The sequence below is a fragment of the Hydractinia symbiolongicarpus genome, chromosome 7, assembly GCF_029227915.1.
Source record: "Hydractinia symbiolongicarpus strain clone_291-10 chromosome 7, HSymV2.1, whole genome shotgun sequence".
NCBI lineage: Eukaryota > Metazoa > Cnidaria > Hydrozoa > Anthoathecata > Hydractiniidae > Hydractinia > Hydractinia symbiolongicarpus.
In genome coordinates, this window is record NC_079881.1 from 20,553,689 (window position 1) to 20,577,458 (window position 23,770).

General features: G+C 31.7%; 3 protein-coding genes and 1 long non-coding RNA gene across 7 annotated transcripts in view; 2 read left to right on the top strand and 2 right to left on the bottom strand.

Moving 5' to 3' along the window:
* LOC130649340 (phospholipid-transporting ATPase ABCA3-like) overlaps positions 1-1,550 on the top strand; it is a 29,181-nt gene extending 27,631 nt beyond the window's left edge. For all 3 annotated transcript variants that reach the window (XM_057455605.1, XM_057455603.1, XM_057455604.1), the window contains one exon: positions 27-1,550. In XM_057455605.1, the coding sequence (XP_057311588.1) occupies positions 27-107 (81 nt within the window). In that variant the 3' untranslated portion in view covers positions 108-1,550. The remainder of the gene's footprint in view (positions 1-26) is intronic.
* Positions 1,384-14,556, bottom strand: LOC130649341 (dynein axonemal assembly factor 1-like). Of its 2 annotated transcripts, none has more exons than XM_057455607.1 (12): positions 14,507-14,556; positions 11,538-11,584; positions 11,233-11,291; positions 10,524-10,613; positions 9,884-9,940; positions 8,293-8,340; positions 8,086-8,189; positions 7,312-7,391; positions 6,690-6,734; positions 5,846-5,936; positions 5,648-5,699; positions 1,384-4,707 (listed from the first exon to the last, which is right to left on the bottom strand). In XM_057455607.1, exons 2-12 carry the CDS (start codon positions 11,582-11,584, stop codon positions 4,019-4,021), a joined length of 1,362 nt encoding a protein of 453 aa, XP_057311590.1. In that variant the 5' UTR covers positions 14,507-14,556; the 3' UTR covers positions 1,384-4,018. The 2 variants fall into 2 exon arrangements, with proteins under 2 accessions (XP_057311590.1, XP_057311589.1); XM_057455606.1 differs by having other exon boundaries at positions 8,260-8,340; positions 14,507-14,554.
* Positions 14,557-16,919: 2,363 nt separating this feature from the next.
* Positions 16,920-17,442, bottom strand: LOC130649345 (uncharacterized). The gene is made up of 2 exons (XR_008983036.1): positions 17,358-17,442; positions 16,920-17,103 (listed from the first exon to the last, which is right to left on the bottom strand). It is a non-coding gene; the product is annotated as an uncharacterized LOC130649345 (long non-coding RNA).
* Positions 17,443-17,961: 519 nt separating this feature from the next.
* LOC130649344 (AN1-type zinc finger protein 1-like) lies at positions 17,962-21,974 on the top strand. The gene is made up of 2 exons (XM_057455608.1): positions 17,962-18,097; positions 21,112-21,974. The coding sequence occupies exon 2, from the start codon at positions 21,126-21,128 to the stop codon at positions 21,882-21,884; it is 759 nt and encodes a 252-aa protein (XP_057311591.1). The 5' UTR covers positions 17,962-18,097; positions 21,112-21,125; the 3' UTR covers positions 21,885-21,974.
* The last annotated feature ends 1,796 nt before the right edge of the window (positions 21,975-23,770 follow it).

Genomic DNA, 23,770 nt, shown 5'->3' on the forward strand with positions numbered 1-23,770 from the left:
ACTGGATGTTTTCTTTCTGTTTGCAGGTATTTTTGGAGTTCGCAAAAGAACAAGACGATGATCACACTGGTGTCTCTGCTACCCCAACTGAAAGTATGGAAGTGTGACTCCAGATTGGTTATTAGTCAAATATTTTATTAGTCGCTATTTTTTTAATTTGTAAGATAAACATAACGAGATAGTGTCAAATCGTTCAACAGCCACCTTTCATTCTGCAACACTGAAACTGTTTTGAAGATATGCTTTTAAAAGAAATTTACACTTTTAAAAACTGTTTATAGTTTTAAATGCGTTAAAAAAAAAACTTTTACGATTTCGCTATGTTTGTCCTCAATCTGAGAAAATTTTTAGAAAACGCTAGATCCCAAAAGTTTATTACCAGAATATATGTTGAAATATAATTTTTGAGAATTTCTATTTATTTTGTCACTTTTATCTTTAAGTTTCTCATTAATTAATATTTTTGAATCAGTTTTTATCGTTGTTGGCATTTTTTGGTAAATTCACACATTTTAATTCACACTTGAACAATTATTAATGTGTGCCTGTCACTAAAGTTAATTCTTGCGAAAGTTTTTATAAGAGTATTTATTGAAATTTCTTTGATTTTGCGATTTTTTGACTCGCGAAAGTTTCTTCCTTTATGAAAATTTAAATTAGTGCGGGTCATAATAATATGTAAATTATTTAATTATGATAATTATGTATTTACGTTTTTGGCGCGGCTCAAATAGAACAGCATTTTAATCTTCGCGAGTTTAATTCTTCACTTCTATAGCTTTTTTATTCTACAACTTTGTTAAAACAGTCTGAAGCATGCGCTTTCAGGATTTCTAATGGTTGTGTATTGTTTTGTATACAGATGTATATTGAATCAAAAAATTGTTCTGTTTGAATTAAGCAATCAATCTATATAAAAGTTCTTTTCCTTTCGTAATAGAAAACCATCGTATAACGAGCAGTGTGTTCGTGAAACGAGCAGTGTTTTCTGGAAATAAGTTCACTCTTTGCATGTTGTGTTGACGTGTTAAAACGCCGGACTGTGGTCTGTTATTGACTCTTCCGATATACCGACAACTCAGTCGGTGGAGTACTCACCATTTTTTATAAAAAAATTAAGCTATACAGTTCTATCCTACTATTTTCTAGATTTTTTTACTATAAATTTGGCGATATTATAAGGCGCCGAAGTATACGGATATAAAAATACCGGGCACAGAAATAACGTAAAAAATATCCGGCATAATGACCGTTTACATCGATGGAAAGTCAATTATTTAAACCAGAGAAACACTTATTGAAGATCAATATTGAAATAAAATGAATATTGAAATATTCATCTTCAGACAATGATGGATATAAAAGAAATTTCAGGTTCTCAAGGAGCAGCGGTATGAGAGTTACGGACTTACTTTGTTACATTTTAAATTATTTTATTATTGTTTTCTCATCCTCTGTGTATTATGTAGTTGTTGAAAATTATATTTAAAAAACTTGTAAGATAAATGTAACAATTTACATTGATAATAATAAACAAAACATCAATCAAACTTCTCGTACTTATTTTTATTGTGAAGTCATATGCCCGAATTAAAATAAAGAAATAAAAATAAGGACCAGGTTAGTTAGAATTTTGGCGTTGCTATAAAAAAAAGCCCCGAAAATGAGTTCCTTAAAATTTATTTAATAAAAACTTGACTTCATAAAAACCTGGTATTGTTGTTGCCATGGGTAACGCGCGTACATATTTCGGAAAAGAAAAGCCATGTCATCTTTTTGTTCATAGTTCGCATATTATTTTTAATTATCAAAACGACAATGAGATTTTGTGACACAAACTTGCATGGTTTCGCAAAATTTTCTACCCAATCGGGCGAAATTGTCTCAGGACTCTTTTTTTTAACCTTAAATATTGGAATTGATATTGGTAAAAAAGAAGGGGTGGGGACGAGCATCATTTCTAGGCAACTTAAGTGTAAAGAATATTGAAAGAATTAGACAAGAACAGAATTTGCAAGTAAGTGAAACGAATAATATATCAGCAAAGAAAATCCATTAGAATAATTTGCGGATTACTTTTATCTTAAGAAACGACCAGAATAAAAACGTGACAGTCACCCATAGTGTATCCACGTACCGAGAGAGAGATATTTCGCCGGGTAAATAAGAATTCATTTAAAATGCTAATAAAAGTTAAAAATACATTTGCCGGAGCAAGTAGAAGACGCAAATTGTCTTATTATCAAGCCTGCCTTTTGATGATCCCATAGTTTGGAAATGTGAATTCAATAAACTTGATACAGTAGCCCAACTGTTATAATGAGGTCATAATCTGCACCAAAAACTAATTTTTACTAACGAGACGCACTTTTAACATGAACGCTGTTAAAGCAATTGTTTAACAACTTAGGTACCAGAGGAAGTTAACTTTTTAATGAAAAGAAAACGTGTGTACATGGGCTCAAATGTTTTCGATAACTTTATCAAGCCGACCATTCCCGAGACAAAAACAAAATTAAAAAACCCTTGGGCTCAAATCACTGTTTTTAAATCTAATTTTCCTATAAAATAAGAACAATCCAGGACGGAAATTATTTTCAAGTTTTCTCTTCTGGCCCGATTGTTTATGCAGCAAAAAATTCATATAAGAACATAATAATAAAGAATGTTAAAAAAAGCTCACAAAAAGAACAAATATATAGCTATAAAGGCTAGAAAAATAAGAACAGCGAGCCGTAGGTCAGAAATTTACTGAGTATAAAGAGTATAACCGCATAAATTAAAATTTTCCATTTCACAACCTGGAGTTTGCGATGGCGGTAAAATGAGGTCACATGAAAACGACTAAGTACAGTAGACTCCCGGTTATTCAAACCTGCACTTATTCGAAATTCTCGGTTATTAAGCGATTTTCATTCGCCTTAAATTTTCTAACTCGTTTTAGAGTAAATCTCTCTCAGTTATTCAAACTTCAGTTATTCGAAAATTCGTTTATTCGAAGTGGTTTTTTAAAAGTTGAATGCTTTCACCATTTCCAGAAAATCCAAGCAAACAAGGGATTCGCATTCCTTTGTCATCACCTATATTTATCGCCTTACCTGTGACTTTCACAAAACAACTATTTAATGGATCTGATCTTAGGAAGTAAAACACGCGATAACCAACAAATGTAACCAGCACTTTACCGAGGGCAAAAAGCAAACTTTTATTGAAATCTATTTCACAAATACTTCATAAGAATATAGATATGAAGAATGGTTATTGTCGATATTTGTTTTAAGTAAACATTATATTCGTATATTTTAACGTTTGAAACACTCGTTGCGTTTAAAACTGTAGAGTAGAAACTTGATATGACTACCTTTTTATTCAAATCCCTCCAAAAATTCCATCAGAGTGAAAATTGGACCAAAATAAGAAAATTTTCTGTTATTCGAAATTTCGGTTATTCGAAGTAAATTCCTATCCCCCGTGGACCTTCGAATAACCGGGGGTCTACTGTATTTGAAAATATATGTGAAAGCACACGTATATAATAGTAACTGGCGTAACGCGTACAAACGATAACGACGGATCACCTGTCGTTATTTTCCACATCCTTGTCTTTTCAACATATGAACAAAAAAATATACATGGACAGGGGGTTCTGTTTTTTCGATTTAATCCCCTGGAGTCTGAAAACTTGCGTAAAATTAAAAGAATACAAGCTATAAATTTTAACCCGTGAAAAAATCGGGGTCGCCTGTACTTCAACAGGACGCCATTTTTTCTCCTCCACAAACAGACAGAAAGTGGGTATTTTTAATATGATGTTTATATGAGATATGATGGAAAAACTCTCCAGATGATATAGACTTGATTAATTAGGAAGTCGATAATCAATCTGACTAAATAAGGCCAGACAAACAACAAGGAGCCTTGGGCTAGATTGTTTTGTTTTTTTGTTATTTATACTTAACAAGGTGTGTAGCAAAGCAGATATTTGTGAATTAAAAAAGAATAAAGTATAAAAAGCATGTCACCAACTACAAATCTCTCCACCTCCAAAAGAAACATCCTTTGAACTAATATTATGCGACCATACATCAGGTTTCTGTTTTCTAGATAATTGCTTGACAGTCTTCACAGCAACAACACCTGAACGTTGTTTTTTCATTTTTTTAGTTCCAATCTCTCCTTTCTTACCCTTCTTCATTTTCTTTTCTTTCTTGCGCGCACTCGCATCTTCTACTTCATCAGTTAGAACATCTTTTTTACTTTCTTTACAAAAAATCCTCCTACTTACAATGTCATCATTTTCATCACTCTCCATTTTTTCTCCACCATCGGAGGAGAGTTTATTAAAAACACTCCCCTTTTTTGCTTTTTCTTCTGATTTGTCAGAATGATCGATAATTGTATTTTCTTCGTCGTCTATTTGTTTTCTGCTTGTTTTTCTCTTATTTGATTTAACTGCTTCCTGAATGTCATTCCTTCTCTTTTTCTTCCGAACTTTATTTTCCCGCCCTTTAACAGCGTTGCTGACATCATCGCCAACATCTTGCTTAAATTTCTCCGACTTAAAACCACGATTAGTCAAGGGGGTTGCTTTAACCTCCTTTTTATTAGACTCTCCTTCGTCGGTGTTTTTATTACACTCCTTCTTTGATTCACTTTTATAATTGGCTTTTTTCTTTGCTTTTGCATCGATAGCTTTGAAATAGAGATCTAAAATGAGAAGGCATTCAAATACTTCAACCTCAACACCAAAACTTTTTGTTTAATTATTTGACAATTCAGTTGGTGCTTTCTATTCTCTAAAAAATTGACGTTTTATGGTATGAAATATTTGAACGTCAAAGGATTTACCACTTCCACCCAAATAACGTTGTGACTTATCCCTGAATAATAATTAAAAGTCCTTCTTTGATCATAAGAGGGATTTTCATGAAGCGAATTGTGAATGGCGAATTCAGCAGCGAATTAGCTACGAAATATCTTTTTAAATTTCACGTAAAAACATGTGAATGAAAAACTCTTTTTGGGTATTAAAAACCACACAGTTATTTTGAATCCTTTCCAGTAATAAGTTTTCTTGAGAAAAAAACACTGAATATTGCGTTCTGATTGGTTAAAAGTTTACAGCGAAATATTTTGCTGCTAAAAAGTAGGAACTGTTTCTACTTTTTGGCGAGGCGAACTTTTTGAAACAAAATGAAAACAAATGAAATGCGCATGCTCAGATACATTTCGCCGGCAAATTCGCTTTGTATCCCCTTTTACGTTGTTTTGCATTTCGAACGAACCTTTAAAACATATAATATATAAATATATATATAAACAAACACTTTTTTCTTGGATAAGTTTTTTACTACAACGTATTTACTACAATTTAGCTGGATGACTTATCGTTTTTGTTGTTTTTCACATTCAGTCAGCGTGAATAGCAGGTCGACAAAAATTTATGACTAACTGCTTATTTTGTAATTAGTAGATGCTTCAAGTCGCAAGTATCATCCCGACTTTCAAACTAACCTAACTAACACTACCTGGTATAAACAGTTACAATGAACTGAGTAAAAATAATAACAATAAATTATAATATAAAAATAACAAGGAAATCTTTTCTCTTTCATTGTTTTTGTTACAAAGAAATGCATGTAATTACCGGACAGTTTCTTATAATCCAACAACTTCAAATTTGGAAATAACTCTTTCATCTAAAAAAATATAAAATATATTATAAGAACAGATTAGGATGGGGTATATATTGATTTATGTACAAACGAACATGTTCACACTGTCGAAACAGGAAGACAACATTAGTCTAGTCAAAACTAAAACCAGTCTAGTCAACAACACATACCTTAATATGATATTCTTCTTTTTCACACAGCGGATTACCTTTCAAGTTCAAATTCTCCAGTAAAGGTAACTTTCGAAGGACATCTATAGATCTAAAACAATAGCAAGAACCATTGTACAATTTTCACTCATTCTTCCCTCTTTTCGCTTTAAACATAAACTGGATTTTCTTTTGTGCTTTTTTTGTGCTGGTGAAAACTCTTATTTGAGAATCGAAATACGATTAAGAATGTTGGCCAGCCTTGCTTATATTCGTAACAGATAGCAACAGGGTATGCAAAACTTTGAATATTCGAATACCTCAAACAAAGCAAAAAGGCTTTCAAATAATGTGTTAGCACTAGAGAATAGTCACATTCTGAAACTCTTTTTTTAACTTTTGAAAAAGTTTAAGAAAACCCATTGATGCAGCAAAATCAGGTTGTCCACTTCATATCAACTCATTGTTTTCTGACAACCCCGACATTTTCCTGACAAATTTTGGTTTAAAAATCTAAATTTAAAAAAGTATATTGACAAAACAAACTGTTAAAAATGAATGTTAATTCTTTAACTTTGAAAAATGAAAAATAGTTCCGATGGATCATTTAAACCTAAAACAGGTAATGTTACTGACATTTTAACAAGATTGGGAACGTCTACACAATATTTACTGACGTTCCTGAAAAATTGGAGAGCCTGAAAGTGATGGGTTTCTTCTTAAAACATCATTCTTCTCTGTTTTTTAAGAGGTTTCTTTCTGGACATCGGGCTTTAATTTCTCAGCTCCCAAAGTTTAAATTTGTTGAGGGTAATAATGCTTAAAAGGATGTAACAAACATTAAACGAGAGTAAAAGTAACCTACTGAAAATCTGCCAGCTTGTTGTTACCAATATCCAATACTTTTATTCTAAGTAGAGAAAATGACACGATGCTTATGTGTTAACCTATGTTTTTAGCTTTTAAGATAATAGAGGAAAGACATTTTCAAAACGTTACATATATACCCTTCTTTTGTGCAGGTAAGTTAGGGCTAGCATGTTTGCTAAAAAATAGATCTGGTTTTTAAAAACCCGTCAAAGAACGCGAATGGAAAATCCACCTTTCATCAAAATGCTACTGGAAAAATATTATTCCATTTTAGTATTCCATTTCAGTATTCCATTTTAATCCAAGAGCTAACTGAAGAATTTTAATTTATTAAAGCAAACCCACATTTTAATTTTAGAAATTTCCCAGTTCGATATTCTTGCAATTTGCTTAACAAGAATAAGTTTCTTACAAAAATACCAGGCCATAACTCGCGATCACTCAATTTTAAACTATCAAAATAAGAACTTTCGGAGTTAAGGCTTAATTTAGTGATTTATATAGAATGATGTTTTTAACACAGTGAATTTAAATCAACATTTTACACTGATAAACAGCAACAAACCACTTAACATATTAATACAATTTAAGTTGGCAAAATACGAAAACAAGCATACCTTTTACAGTTTGCTAGCCAATCCGGGATTAGTTTTATTTTGTTGTTGTTTAACTTTAAGTCTTTGACATCTTTTAAAAACTAAAGAAAAAGAAAAGTTTACAACAACTGGAAAAAATTTCTGTGAAAATAAAGTGGAAATTAAAGACATTTTTCCCTTTTTCTGCGAGCCTGCAGAATAACAACGGAATCTCTAATTTTCTCTGTTTAAATAAGGCAAAGTTCCCGAAATAATAGCGGCAACCTTATTTCTTCACTAATAGTCACTTTTGACATCGTTCTGTGTTTATTAAGCAAAAATTTTAAAATTCAACAAACATGGAATGTTGTTAAACTGCGAGTGGGAAATAATACACTACAATTAAAAGTTCACAAAAATGAAAAGCCATGGCATTTTAGTGTTTCTCGGTTTGTTTTGGTGAAGACCAAACTCAAAGATGTCAACATAGACATAGCTGATTACTTCATCACTTAATATACTGCCTTAATATTTTAAAATTGGCAACCACAAAAACCACTTAGCGAGATGGTCCAAAGTCTGTAACCGTAAGATTGGCTTCATTTATGATTATTTTTCTTTTGAAAGAGGGTGAAGCATTTTCTTGTGTTATGAGCATTAAATTTTTCCTTATCATAACACAAAACAAAATGGAAACAATTTCTTTTTATTAGCTCCTTTCTTAACTTTTCCACATGATTAAAGCTAAGTGAAACAATATTCGCACACTTAGAATAACAAGAAGCATATAACAAAGCCAAAGCATTAGACACGTACCTGTAAATTTGGAAACTCCTCCAAATTGTTATGAGAAGCTGATAATTTTTGAAGTTTGCTTAATGATGAAATATCAAGTGTGTCCAGCTGATTTCCAGAGACCACTAAAACAACAAAAAGCATACATTAACAAGTATTTTATTGGTACCAGTTTATCTCAATGGTCAAACATACCTAAAGTGTTTAGTTCCTTTAACATGTTCAAACCTTCTAGCTTTTCCAACTTATTGTTGTTAACAATCAATGCTTTGAGTTCTAAATAGGAGAAATAGAGTGTTTAAAAACAACAGATTTGTGTATTTATATGTAGTGTATATATTCAACTTGTTATGTTTTGGAAAAAAAATCTCCTGTTTCTTTCCTATACTTTTCCTATACTTTGGTATGTTTTACTTAAAAGTTCTTAATAGAAAAAGGTATAATTCAACACCCAGACTTTAATATGGTCATGGTCAAGTTAACCCTATTCCAACTGGGCTTTTAATGGCTCTGAAACACAGGGTTCAAAAGATTTTGATTGGGAAATGATATTGACTTCAAATTTGGTTCATTTCAGAAAAAAAAATCATGATGAAGTCATTATTTTTATGTGACGTCATCAAAACTCTCCAATTTAGTCTCTTAGACTTGATGAGAATACGAAATCAGTTTTATTAGTTACAACATCAATTTTTATTTGTATTGTCATTTTTAGTTCAAATAATTCAAAAATAATTTTTTTTTGGTAATGTCACTTATATTATGACGCCATCGTCATCGTAAAAAAGGGGCGTTTCCCTTTACAGCACATCACTATAATTAAAATAGTATCGAAGGTTTTGATTTGAATTTTCTGTTTCACTAAAGGGGGATTTTCTCGAAGCGAATTGGACGGCAAATTCGCTTTTTAATTTTCACGACAAAATAAATTAGGCGCCAAAGTCATTGTTTACATTAGTTAACCGCGTTCTGATTGGTCAAAAACTAGCAGCGAAACCTTTAGTAGCGAAAAAGTAGGAACTGTTTTTACTTTTCAGCTAAGCGAATATTTTGACGCAAAATCAAAATAAACAAAACTGTGCATGCTCAGATACAATTCGCCGTCAAATTCTCCGTTCAATTCGCTTCGTGAAAACCCCCCTTAAGAGTAAAGTGATATATAACACTATGTAATGAAACAAATGAAGTTAACATTATGTATTAACATCATGTATTAATTTGAAAAATAAAATTTTGTTTAAAATTCTATTATTTATTTAGCCCCTCTTCAATTAAGCCCCGTCTAAAACCATAAAAATATCAGGGCCACACCATAATCGGAAAAAAAGTTATGCAAAATAATCTCATAGGGCACCATTTGGTCCCCCCTCCCCTCTGTTGGAATAGGATTAGGAATACGCAATTTGTTTTGTGCCTTTGAGTAAAACTAAGTATTTCCTTGATACACTATCAAGGAAATACTCTCGATCCCTAAAATGTCTTCCAAGGGTGTAATCCAGCATCAACATTATTCATTTATTGCTCATTTCCAATTAGCTTTCATTCTTATTTTCTAATTTTTTAGGGGCTAATGAAACTTATGGCATATGGTACGGCCTTTAGAGAATCCTTCAAAAATTCTAAATTATAATTTTTAACATTCAAAACATTAACAACATTTTTTCTCCGTGGAAACATAAAAGCTGCCTAGATAACCTAAATAACTTATCCGCTGCTATTTCCATACAAAAACAAATTTTACTGTTCCTATACATAAACCATGTTTTTTTATTCCGAAAATTTAAAAGAAACTTGTGAAGTCTAAGTTGGATCCACAAACCTCTGAGTTTCTTTAAATGATTCGTACTATGAATCTTATTGTAGCCAAGATTCAACACTAAAGAATGGTGACATTACAATTACAATTGTGTCAGTTTGAGCATAACAAAAGTTCAGCATATATTTAGTATATAAGTAGTAGAATATTAGCTTAACCATGACTTACAAATTTTAAAAACCTATTTATACAATTGCATAGCCTAAAAAGGCAAAAAATAGTCCCTTGCATATGAATCACTTTTTTTAAAAGAATAGGGAGGATTTCTTGGAGTCTAGCAGGTGCCAAAAATCTTACCTCTATTATTTATGCCATAGATCAGCTTAAGTATAATATTCTTTAGTCAAAAAGGGTAGTTTATTAGAGTTTTCCTTATTCAAACAATTTTTCGAATTTATGATAAATACGTGAATGTCACTTAAAAATCTTAAAAATTATCAGCATTTATGGTACATAAAAATCTTGTGCCTATTTTCAGAGAGAGACATCAATAACCACATCACCAGTATAGATTTGTTTTTGCATATTGCCAAGTTTACCTAACTACAAGACTCTCTATCAAGGGTAATTTCCTGCCACGTCTCACCTTAACTATCAGACACAAGACTTTGACACAACTTAATAAAGATGGACTTGCACTTACCATTCAATTTTGTGCATACTTTTAGATGTTTTATACTTTCAAGTTGATTATGTGATGCGTTTAGCCAAGAAAGTTTCTCCTGGCAAGACTCTATAAAGTAGTAAAACACGTAATAGACAGTTTTGCGTCTATTGTCAACAACTGCATTTCTATTTTACTTTAGCAATTTTTTTTAACAACCAAGCTTAATTTGTTATTCATTGCAGTATTTGGAAGTTAAAAAAAAAAAGTTTGCCACGTTTATATCACAACATCATTACCTACATCGTTTGATTTATAGCTAGTATATTGGGATGTATTGATATTTTTCATTTAACAAATTACATTTAACGACTACATTTATAACTTCGTTTCTAAATAAAATTAGTACTTTGGGTAAAAAAGTCAATAAAAAATCAACTAACAACAATCATTTTAATATATATATACAATCAAGATTCAATTAAGCCCCCCCCCCTCCCACCTTATTAAGCACTCCCCTGAATAAGCGAGTTAGTTGAGAACATGGGGTAACCTAATTGGGATAGTATTCGGGGCAGTAGTTTTATTTTACAGACCACCAAACGGATGGTGGTTTTGTATTTATTTTTAGGATTTCAGCAATAAATATATATTGAAAAGAATTTTTATTTTTATGCACTAATGTATATATTTTTTGTCCAGGCAGTTAAAACATATTTTTATAATAATTGTGTACACAATCAAATACCTATTCCATTGAGATCTTTCAACAGGTTATTGGAAACATCGATCTTCTCATTATTAGGGCTAAATAAAATGTTGGGATGGTAAAAAAATTTATTCAAACTGGAAAACAGTATGTAATAATAATAAGTTATCATGAGAAAATTCTAGGATATTTTTATAATACTATACTACGTACTAAATGCAGAATTTTGAGTATTCATACTAGGGAATTCTACCAAATGTGAACACTTTTCAGCATTCGTAAACAGAAAAAGATTTACACGTCTTAAAAGAAGAATGGAATACAGACACAAGCTTCTAGTATACCTCACATCTGTAAAAGTGCTCAGTTCTTTTCCTTTTAACATTAACATCTAAACAAGAATTATTTTAAAACATCATGCCAAGAAAACTTTATGTATAATAAAAAAATAAAAATGCATTGAAATCATATTATTATTAGTGGGATGATCTTGTTAATTAATATTTATTTATTTTCTATTTCTACTTTGTTAGAATAAGTATTGTGATCTCTTTAAAAGCATTAGCAAATTTATGTAAATTAAGTATGTCATTTTCAATGTACAGAAAAAAAAATAAAGTTAACAATAATGGTTGCAAAGCTTTCTCAAAATATTTTCTGACTTTATAATTGTTTTTTTGTAAATTTCAATAAATTAGGAAATTTTTAACAGACATAGGAAAACAAAGATTTGCATGTGTAATTTATCGCATACCTAAACAAATATGTGTTGGGTGTGTGCATATGTGGTGGCACATGTCTCGAAAAAATTGTGATGATGCACTCAGAATAAGTTGTGTTTCTTATCAATGGAAAACCTGTCCTTGACAGGCAAAACTAGAGTTGGATGTTTTAAACAGCTTCTCCCCAATACTGACCACCTGTCTTAAGGTTACTGTAAAGAAAAAAACTCACTTGATGAGTAGTCTAAGAAAAACCCTTATAATTTATCAATACTTTTACATTTTTTAATTTTTTGTTTTGTTTCTGAATGCTTGATGAAAGACTTTTTTGATGGTGTTATTTTCGTGAGATGTTAATTTTCACACACCATTTTTTTTTTTACTGTACGTTTTAAAATGACTTCTTTTTCCGAACGCGTGGTCGCAGACGTCTTGTTTTTGCACTATTACATCCAGCATAAATTAAATTCAAAAAGGTTCCCGGTTTTTTTTTTGTAACAACGTCGTTATGAAATTATTTGTAATTATATATAATCATTCAAAAAAATGCATATTTTTTTCTTTCTGTCATCATAATACGCTAATCAGTATTTTATACAAAAAAATCCGGGAACCTTTTGTGCATAATTTATTCAGCTTTCCATTACCGAAAATTTCAATGAGCCAATAGGAAGCTTTCGGAAAAAGAGACCACAAACGTAAAGGCATGTATGCGAAAATTTACTAACGAGATATTTGTTTTTAAAGATTTTTGTAGGTGTTATGAAAATGTGTGAACTGAGTATGCAGAAAGATGAAAGTGTGAACTTTTTCTTTATGCTGAATATGCATGCACTCGTTTAGAATTATTAACAGACAGAAGTCAGGGTTACAAGAGAAAGCTGATATGCATACTCCCTAACTTTGATTTTTTTAATGATTCTTTATATGACAACATTTATGTATATATCGATGGTGAAAGTCATCATTCTCGGCTTAACGTCCGTTTTCCATGCTAGCATGGGTTGGACAGGGTATATTAATGACTCTCTTCCAATCTGATCTAGACTGTGTTAGATCTAAACTCAACTTCCTCTCTATAGAGACAGATTTGACTGTATATACGATAAATCATTCAGCAGTCATTTTCATTATCTTAACCCAACAAAACACTTTACATGACCCAACAAGTGAGTGAACAAGTGAAGACCATTTAACTTAACGAGAGTATAAGCTAGCGAAATGTCCAGAATACCCAGAATCTGGTTTTATCTCCATCATTATTTGCAGAAGCAAACACCTTTGTAGCCAAGAGACACAGCATAATGTTTCTGATCACCGGAAAATCCTTTGTTTTGAGCGCTAATGGCCTCACTCACCCAATGAAATATAATTGAATCTTGTACTATTTAACAGGGTAAGATGTGACCAGCTTTGTACTCATTGATTGATTTTAATATGAAGTTTGCTGTGAGCTGAGTTTGAATTTAATTTTAGGGATTTACTCAAGCTTTCGTATAAAAGAAACTTATTTTATTAACCTTGAAGAAAGCTTAGTTAAATAGGCTCACACCCTTGGGATGAGGTTGAGGGTTTATTTTTTGCGTATTCATGCACTAAACTTCCTGAACCTTATGCTGTGCACTGATTTGGTCAACCAAATGTTGCATGGTACACAAGTTAACAGTTTTAGCTAAAACTAAATCTTTTAAATAAATCTTTTTTTTTTGTTACAAAACTCTTGACTTTTGAATCTTGAAGAGCATCATCTAGTATATCTATGGCAATCTAAAAATCCTTAAATTCAATGATATTGTCCAGTGTCAGAACATTCTGTTTTTGCATAAACTCTTTCATGATAAAATGCGTGCTACTATCCAGAATACTTTTGCGGTTGACTTCAACCATGCTCGTGCAGAAAAAGGCTGGTTTGATCAATCTTCCTACAGTCAATACCGTTTGTTTTGGTAAAGATTCTATAGATTTAACACCATTTAATCCTGGAATAAGATGGAGACATCAATGTCTAAAAAATTTGTTTCCATAGATTACTTTGGTCTTAAAAGTTATCTAAAGAATTATTTTATTGCCTCTTATTAATTTGTAACAAATTTTCCCTTTGTTCTCACACGTTTCATTTATCTGTTGATTATATATGTTTGTGCTGTTTTGTGTGTCCTGTGCCGTCTACTGTACTTGTCCAAGGGTGGCCTTATCCTTGTCTTAGCTTCTGCTATTAGGTAAGGTCTCCCTTAAAAAATAATTTGTTTTCTTTTCTGTTCATATTACCAACTTAATATATTTAATTATTTGAACTGTACAGCTATTTTTGATTAATAAAAATATCTTACCTTATCTATCTTATCTTATTGAGAATTGACAAACGGAAGCAAATTGTTAAGATTTAAGAAGGCTTTGACCACAAAAAAGTGAAATATTTTTTGTGAAAATTTTTGAAAAAAAAATTAAAATTCCTTCACATATATGTTTTAAGTAGGAGTACGGCCAATACCATACTACATTCTCATGCCATTACTACCACTATATACTAATTTATTCCGTAAAGCAGGTTAAAATACAAAGGCATCTAAAAGCTGATGTGGAAGCTATACCTCGTTTAACTAGCTAACTTCTTCCATCAAAACAGCCAATTAACGATGTTTATTTCCTTTTTTCCATACAGAAAATGAGGGGAAATTAAACTGTGAAGATGTGTATTAACTTTATTTTCGGGCTGCAAGAAAATGTGCTGTACCTCCTTGACCTTCCCTTAACCAGTCAGGGAAATCCTCTTAATTAAGCTGTATAGCTTAATTTGGAGATCTCCTAAATAAGCTGTATCATACAGCTTAATTAGGTGACATACATCTAAATTAGGAGGTAGAAAAAGTTTTTCCCCCATTTCTCGAAAAATGTAAATTTTAGCAGAAACACCACTGCAGGTCTCGTCAGTTTGACCACTATATTATAAAAGAAGAACGGTATTTCCAGCACTCAGGGTTCAAAAGATATGGACTATAAACAATGGTTCATGTTAGCGATAGCCTATTTAAGCTGTACTGCATCCTAGTTAGGATGTCACGTCACGTGATACATCCTATTTAAGCGGATATTTTTAAAACTTAGCTAAATTTAGCGGATCTCCGGGGCGCTACGAAAAAACTAATGTATTGGAGATGTTTATATGCACGTAAATATTGGATTTATTCAGTTTGATAGATGCTAAAAATCAGTTAAATGTGTGTTTTAAACGATAAAAGTTTTGTACATCTTAACTAAGCTGTAAAACGCCTAATTAGACTGTATCATTACATCCTAATTAAGCTGACATTTAAATTAAGCTGTACAGCTTAATTAAGAGGATTTCCCTGACTGTTAACGATAGAAAATAAAGCAATTTAGTTCACAATATGAAATGTTTGAAAAATTTATATATAAAAATAAATTTATATATATATAGCTAGCTCGCAATATAGCTAGCTAGCTAGTGGCTAGCTAAAGATATAATAAAAATCAAATCAAGGTAAACACAGCAACACTCTCAAAAGCCTCTAGCTGGTTGGTTAGCTATAGCTAAAAAAGCAATTTCATGGCACTAAACATGAAATTAAATCACAAGTGCAGCAGTCCGCTATAACTTTACAATTGTGTAAATAAGAATAAAGTAAAGAAAAATATAGCTAAAAACAAAAACAACGACAACACAACACTACAAACACAAACACTGCAACCCAGTGTAGACACATGTTGTTCTTTGAGGCTATAAATTCTAGTTTAGACAAAATCACAGTAAATTAATCGCATTTTACTGACTTGATCTAATGTCTATCTTGCTCAATGGACCTCTAATTACTAATAGTCATAACCACAGGGTACAAAGGAAACTTGCTTGCCACTATAATTGGTATTTGAACTTTCTGTAATTTTACTGATAAAGGTAAACATGTACGTGCTGTTTTGTTGATCTCACAAGGCATTTAACACTGTAGACCACACCAATTGAAAAAGCTATCTACCTAAATATGTAGATTAGCTTATCCATATCAATGGCTGCTGTTTCTCATGATGTTCTTCTTTTAAATCTCCTAAAGTTCTATCCCTTGTGCTTGTTCTTAGTTATATTAATGCAGTTACATCACTGTTATTAGGGACAAGGGACTTACATAACAGTTTCTTGTCCTAAACAAATTCACAAACACATGCAGAAAAATGTCAGCTAGCCACAGCTGTTTCGAAGCGGACAAAAATGTTACGAAAAAATAATTCGAATTACCCTCTCAGTTAAAACAAGATATCTCAAGAACGAAATAAAATTTTTATATTCTGTAAAAAGAATAATAATCTCAGATAAATTGTCCATATTATTAAAAGAAAAAAATTTTTGGACACCTGTCCGAAATTGGTATATTTAGGCCAAAATGTCTAAAAATGACTTAAAAATTATCATTTAGATGAATGTCTTCCACAATATCTCTAGAATAAAGTTAAGGAAACATGTTTTTTATGGTCCACAGGTTAGGTTAAATATCTGGAATAAAAATTAATTAATTTTATTACTGTCCGAAATTGTCCAAAGGGTTATTTTTGGGCCAAATGTGAGACCTATGTGAAAAACGGCATTAAACCTCAATGTATGCTTAAAGTTTGTTTATTAACTGAATAAAAAACATTACTTTGGATTCTAAGGCCATTAAAGATGATGTAGATGACATATTAGTCTGTCCGAAATTGTCCAAAGGGTTATTTTTGGGCCAAATGTGAGAAATTATGTGAAAAACGGCCTTTAGAGCCTGAATGTATGCTTAAAATTTGTTTATTAACTGAATAAAAAACATTACTTTGGATTCTGAGGCCATTAAAGATGATGTAGATGTAATATTTATCTGTCCAAAATTGTCCAAAGGGTCACTTTTGGTCCTAAGGGTTTTCGGGCCAAATATGTGACATCATACATTTAATAAAACGTCATTCAGAGTCGACAGTTTAAACATTCTAGTTTATCATGTTAGTAGAAAATATCTCAAGTTGTGCATAAATAGTTTATTTATTATATACATTAAATATATACAAAGCAATCATTTTGTGTTTCTTTATAAATTGTATAAAATAGCACCCAATCTTGTGATAAAGCCAAGATAAGCTAGCTAGCTAGCCATAAACATCTTTGATTTCATCAATTTTATCTTGAAAGAGCCCACCAAAGTCTTAACTAAATATAAAAAAGAAGTATTAAGTGATTTAGCTACAAAACACGATGCAAAATGCAAAACTGTAGGACCAAAAAATAGCTACTCTTTACAGAAAAATACAAAACAGAAGAAAAAAGATTAAAAAAGATAACAATTAGCCACGTTTAAAGTTTTACAAGCTATAAAACAATTTCTTAAAACCAAGGGTGATATTATAGCAAAAAATAATATTAAAATCCCTACAAAATAAAGTAGTTTACTGTTTTTCCCTTACCTCGTGCTCTGCCAAACTTTAGCTAGCTTCAAAATTGCTGAGACACTGTTGTCTCGCTTATTCCAACATTTTTAAAAAATCCCGGTTTCGGATTAGAATTCCCGGGTCGAGCAATCAAGTCAAAAGTAAACACCGGGTTGCCGTAATTTTGCTGGGAAAAACCATACCTACTAAAACATTAAACGCCATCACTGTGACTTGCTTAGAAGTTTAGATAATTATTTAATTAAACAGAAAAGGGATCACACTACATCAAATTGCTGTGCACCACTTTGGCAACTTTTTCTCCTCTTTTTTAGCGCCTAAAGAAGACTTTAACTTAAAATTTAAGTAGTTTATAGTTTGCGAGACGAACGGTGCACGGTACCGGCCAATAGAACCATGTTTCCAGGCCCCCCATACCAATTTTCAAGTCCGTAGCTAGTAGCGCGGTGTTGGCACAAGGTTGGAAAGATGGTATACTTTCGCCAAAAATAATGTTTTTTTTAGTTTTGTGTGTTTTGTTCGACGAAATAACTCGAAATTTATAACACACATGTATAACATATTTATATATTTAAAAAGGGGAAAAGTAGAACGTTTTAATACTTTTTAATTCAGTAAAATTAAAACAACACAAAAAAAGTTTCAATAACTTAAAAAATGATAAAAACACAAAATTTCCAAAAAAATTGTGGAAGCCATCTTAATTTTGTCCGCGATTTGACCGTAGCGAAACAGCCGTGTAGCTAGCTAGCTAGGTAATTTATTATTTATTTTTGCAACCAAAATTTGTTCAATCAGGTGGAGAAATTATACCTGTAGCTATATTATTGCATGTCTTTTGCATAGTTAGTTTGAATCAATGTGCAGCACAAAAATTTATTAGCTCCCCATACAAGGGTGCCGACTTCGCTGGAAACACTGCAATAAGCACAGGGGCTGTGCTGTGTGATGACTTCCAGAGTTTTAAAGAAACCTAAAATTCAGCCCAGAGAAGTCCGAAAAAACATTTTTTTAAACATTCATTCCATAAACAACTGACTAAAACCCCACAAATAATAAACTGAGAGTACAACGACAAAATAGCACTTTCCTTCAAGAGGGTACTAATGAGCCGCAAACGCTCGCATATATACGAGCAAGTTTGAGTGACTTTTTGAATTAAATTGCGGTTGTCCGCCAAAGCCGCTTGCATTTTCCCGAAATGCAACACCTTGTAACATAAATATGGCGGACGACAGTTGCAAGAATACGTTTGAAGAGAAAGGAGTTCATAAAGTTTTTATATAAGTTATTTATCAATTAAGTCTTATCAAAACTCATAAAAAACAGTTCTTTAAAGAACTTCGCTACCACATATATAGTTAGTTCATTTTAATTTTTATATATATATACTTTTTCAAATAATTCTTCAAGAGTCATTTTTGGTGAATCTTTTTTTTAGGGGACATTGTTCGGGACTATCCGGGGTTTTTCGGGCAAATATATACCTGAATTTTTTTTAAAACGTCGAACTCGTCTAAAAACCCTCGTCTTCCTTCTTCTTGACAAAATTTAAATTACGGAGTTTCATACCGCGCAGGTCTGGGCGCTAGCGAAGGGCTTTGTAGGGACAAATTTTTGGCTTGTTTTCATTTGTCTCGATATCCCAAATAACTTTCATGGTCAGTTTTTCACAACTATTCAGGTTAATGCTGCGGAAAGAGGCAGAGATGCAAAATCCTGCCTGATGTTTCTTCAACTAATTTTTTGCTTTAACTGACGTTTTGCTTTTTAATAACGCATTTAAATGGTGTTGCTTACCCTCTTTGTGGTATATTGACATGGGTAAGATATTGGAATCGAAGAAAACTTAAATTACTGACTTTTATAGAGAGGCAAGAGGAGACATATTGTTGATGTTGGTTTTAGGGGTCAGCTTCCTGTTGCAAGCTAGCTACATATACCATACATTTTGTGTTGTGAGGAAGAAAGTAATGGTTAAAAAGGAACACTATTCTATCATTATCAGTGCACTTTGGCAAGAAGACATGAAAATTACAGCTAGCTATAGAAAGACTTAGGAAATTTTTTACAGTAAGCTAGCTAGCTATATATGGATCTGCAAGTTTGACATGGATTAACGTGGAAGAGCATTTAATAAAGGATTTATTTGCAAATTATAGCTAACTAGTTATGTAAAAAAGGGCACAGATGAAATCGAATAAAAATAAAATACACACTTCAATGACATAATCACTGGCTTTGACTTTTCGTTAGAAATTATTGTATATAAATATTACGTAACTAGGTAGGAAGAGATATATAATAAGGGATAATATATATAATAGCATGTTACACTGTATTACTGTGTTCTTAATTTTGGTAAAATGCAAGAATAAATTTAGGCAAGGTCCACTTTTACAATTTTGTGATATCTATAGTAATTTTGGTACATTGACATAAGAAAAAATTGGCAACCGTAAATATTTGACGAAAACAGTTAAAGTCACAAGTTTGTTTAAAAAGTTATTTTCCATTAAATTTGTTTATTTTAACCACAGTATAACTTTGTACTTTACAGATTAAAATTATTCCAATGCAAAATTGAGGCGTAGCAATTTTTAAGGCTAAGTTGGTGTTCGAACTGCACTGTTTGATGTTTTTTGAAGTTAAGTGAGTGATATTAGAAATGAGTTTTTATGATCCTATTTTTAGCATATGGGCACTTGCCCACCTATATATCTGATTACTGTATGAATAAGGCTACAATATATATGAGTGACCCAGTGTGACCCCCAGCTAACAAAAACTACAAGACAGATACAGCCAGCTTTTTGACATTTTTTAATTTGGTTTATAAAAAATGCAGGTAACTCCGCCTTGGTTAGTTAAATAAAGTTTCTAGCAAACACAAAATAAGAAATTTTGGAATCGTTTTTTAATATTATAGCTAGCTAGGTATCTGTTTAATGAGCATGAAACTATTAGTTTAGAAAAAAACCCATTGTCTTCTTTACTTGTGTTTAAGGAGCTACATTATTTTGGCTGATCTAGTAGCTATATAAATCTTGAATGACATAATAGCAATTCCTCTTTGATCAGCACTGTCATATTATTAAGACAATATAAAACTTGTGATGTAACTAGCTACCAAAATAAGATTTCTTTCTCTTTTGACTGCCAACTTTTCATGATGAGTGTACCCCACAACTTGAAGCAATTAAATTAATAACCAAGTTTAGGTCTTGAACTTTCATAATATACAATCTTATGTCAATACTGAGTATCCTTCCTTTAAATAATTGTAAAATCAATATATCGCACCAGTTTAAAAAGTGAAAATACAAAGGAAAAAGTGAATAATTCAATAATGCCTTACGCTCTGCGGGGGATATAAAAATTTGTCCCTACAAGCGCTTCGCTAGTACCCACACCTGCGCGGTATGAAACTCCGTAATGACAACAATATCAGCTCGCACATGTTGCATTTCGGGGGCAATTCGGGCAATGAAAATATATATAGTGAATTTTATGCAATGGTTAAACGCATGCAGGCAGTGGACAAGGAACTGTTGGCCCAGGAGTATTGTTTTGGTACAAGAAACGTCAATTCGGGCATTTGGGTTGTATTTTAAGTTAGATGTTTCTAATTTTTTCTGTTAAGATCCAGATTAAAAATATTCTTCTAATCAGTATCTCTAGCGGCACATAATTCCTGAACGGCCCAACACCATATTATTTAACTTTGTTTGTGATTTATGTAAAGTGAAGTAATATATATATTTTATAGATATAAAAATCAAAATGGAGTTTCCAGATTTAGGTAGTCAATGTGCATTCTTGGATTGCAAGCAACTGGATTTTTTGCCTGTCGAATGCAATAAATGTAAGTTGTTGTTTTGTACAAACCATTCCGTTGATTACCAACATAACTGTAGCCAACTTAACAAAGTATCACACATAGTTGAATGGAACGAAGCCTCTGGTTCACCGAAATCTTATAAGTGTTTTCTTTCGAATTGTAGAGGAAGAGAATTGACTCCAGTTGTTTGTGAAAAATGTGTCAAACAATTTTGTTTAAAACACCGCCTTCCGCATGATCATTCTTGTCCAAGTGTGCAAAAAGTTTTAACTAACAGCCTGACTCCAAAGGAGAAGGTTGCTAAGATTATTGGTAAAGAACTCAGTAAAGAAAAACCCAGTGGAAGGACTGGTAGAAGATCAACTAATACATCTTCCAAAGTTGTTGAAATGAAGCTGAAAATGAAAGCAAAAGGCGAGAGCAAAGTACCAGTCATCGAAAGAACTTATGTAAACGTTCATGTCGCTGACGAGACAATCCCAATGTTTTTTAGTCATGAACACACCATAGGTAAAATTATTGATTTACTTGCAAAAGAATGCAGTTTAAAAAATGAAAACCATGTGACGAAATCGCCAAAAATTCGGATATTTGATGGTAATAACGTCATCATTCCAACAGATTTAAAGCTTTCTGAAGTGCTTAGTAGTAGTGCATATGATGTGATCAAGTTTGGAGATATTTTTGTCAAGTATATTTAGACAAATAAACTGTTATATTTATTTTAAAACTGGTCACTCGCAAAGTGAAAATTAACTTGTTCTAATTATAATATATGGTCATTTTCGTAACTTTGTGTTTATTACATTATTGAGTCATCTTTAGTTAATTTAAAAATATGTACAAGTCTATTTTATAAGCTGATGTAATATCAAATGGCATTAAAAAAGTTGCTATAGCAAAAATTAAAATAATTACAATATAAAATAAAAAGATTATTTATATAAAATAAGGGTAAAATTAAAATGCCTACGTGAGCATATGATTATAATAAATTAGCAAAAAAACTGTGAATACTAAAGACTAAAGGAGTGGCCTGAATATGTTATCCTGATATATAAAATTATACTTACCCGTTTACACACAAATGGTAGTAACCAGGCTCCTAACCTGTTTGTGCTTTCTCCCATCTGATGTTTAAAGCTTATTTTACTCGCAAATCATATTTAGATGAAGCGGAATCTAAAATCGAAAAATAGTTTTCATTACATGCTCTTTTACACTCATCTGCAGTCAATAAATGTTTGTGGATATGTGATTGTTTATCACTGCATGTCTTGCAAACTGAAAAAGTTTGTCCTTTTCTTCAAAATAATAATTTCACTGAGTTAATTGCTATTTATATATCCGTGTTTTTAGATAATTTTGTTGGTTCTAGTATTGTGAGTTAACGAATTCAAATGTTTTTTATTTCTAATAAAACGTCAGGTTACCTTTTGACATTTACAATGTGTAGCAAAAATAGATATTTGCTTGAAGTGTTAAATTGCCCTGGTAAGGGCTGGATTAGGATTTAGAGGGTGTTTTGTCAAAAAATAAAGTTTTCAACTATATGTTGAAGATATTTTGGCGTAGAGAAAATGCAGCGAGATTGGCCAGTAGTGTCAAAATTCGCTAAATTTAATTCACATTAAATTTCAATTATTTAAAAGTTCGTCAAATTAAATCCACAATAAAAGTAAGAATAAAATAAAGATCAAATAAACTTCAATCAAGTTAAATATGATTGCATGTATTTCGAAAATATAATTTTATGGTTACAAACACGATTTATAGTGTGATTAAAAGATTTTTTCCGGCACCAAGAATGACCTGATTTTCAAAAAAAAATGATACCATTTGTCAATACTCGCTAAATTTGACTAATTTCCGCGGTTCAACAAAAAATCTACTTCGTGCTTGCTAGTTTTCGCACAAGTTCAAATTTTCTCGCAAATTACAAGAAAACATGCCAGAATTCAGGATTTTAGACAAAATATAGATTCCCTGAAATAAAGGACTTGTTTAAGGTTATTTTTTGCATAATCTCTACTAAATGTTGCGCATTTAACGAATTATTTTGCGTGATTACGCAATGGGAATAAAGACAATCCACATTAAATTCAGCAGTATTTTTAATTAACCAAATACACTTCACGCCTATAATCCCCTTTTGTTATTAATTTGATGCAAAATTCTCTAATTTTGAGGTTACCCAACAAAACAGACCTCGGAGAGTCACAATGGAGATTCGAAATATCGTACAAAAGTATTGTCTATAGCAGAAGGGGGATTGCCAATTGGAACTAAACAAGGTAATTAGGCCGTCGTTCTGTCGTCAATCCCTTTTCTGTTTGTGTGTACCTTAATTCATAAAATTTTTGCATGAGTTTAAATTTCGAGTATTTTTTTTCGCGCATTTAATTATCTCGCACCTAGGCTTTGCGCACTACTACGGCGAGATATTCTCCATAAATAGCTTTGTGTATCCTGAATATATTGCACTATATATTGCAATATATTGCGTGGCTTTTTTTGCATGTGCGCGAAAATTTCATAAAGTGAACTCAGTTCTTAGTCGCTGGATTTCTTTTCACATACAAAATGG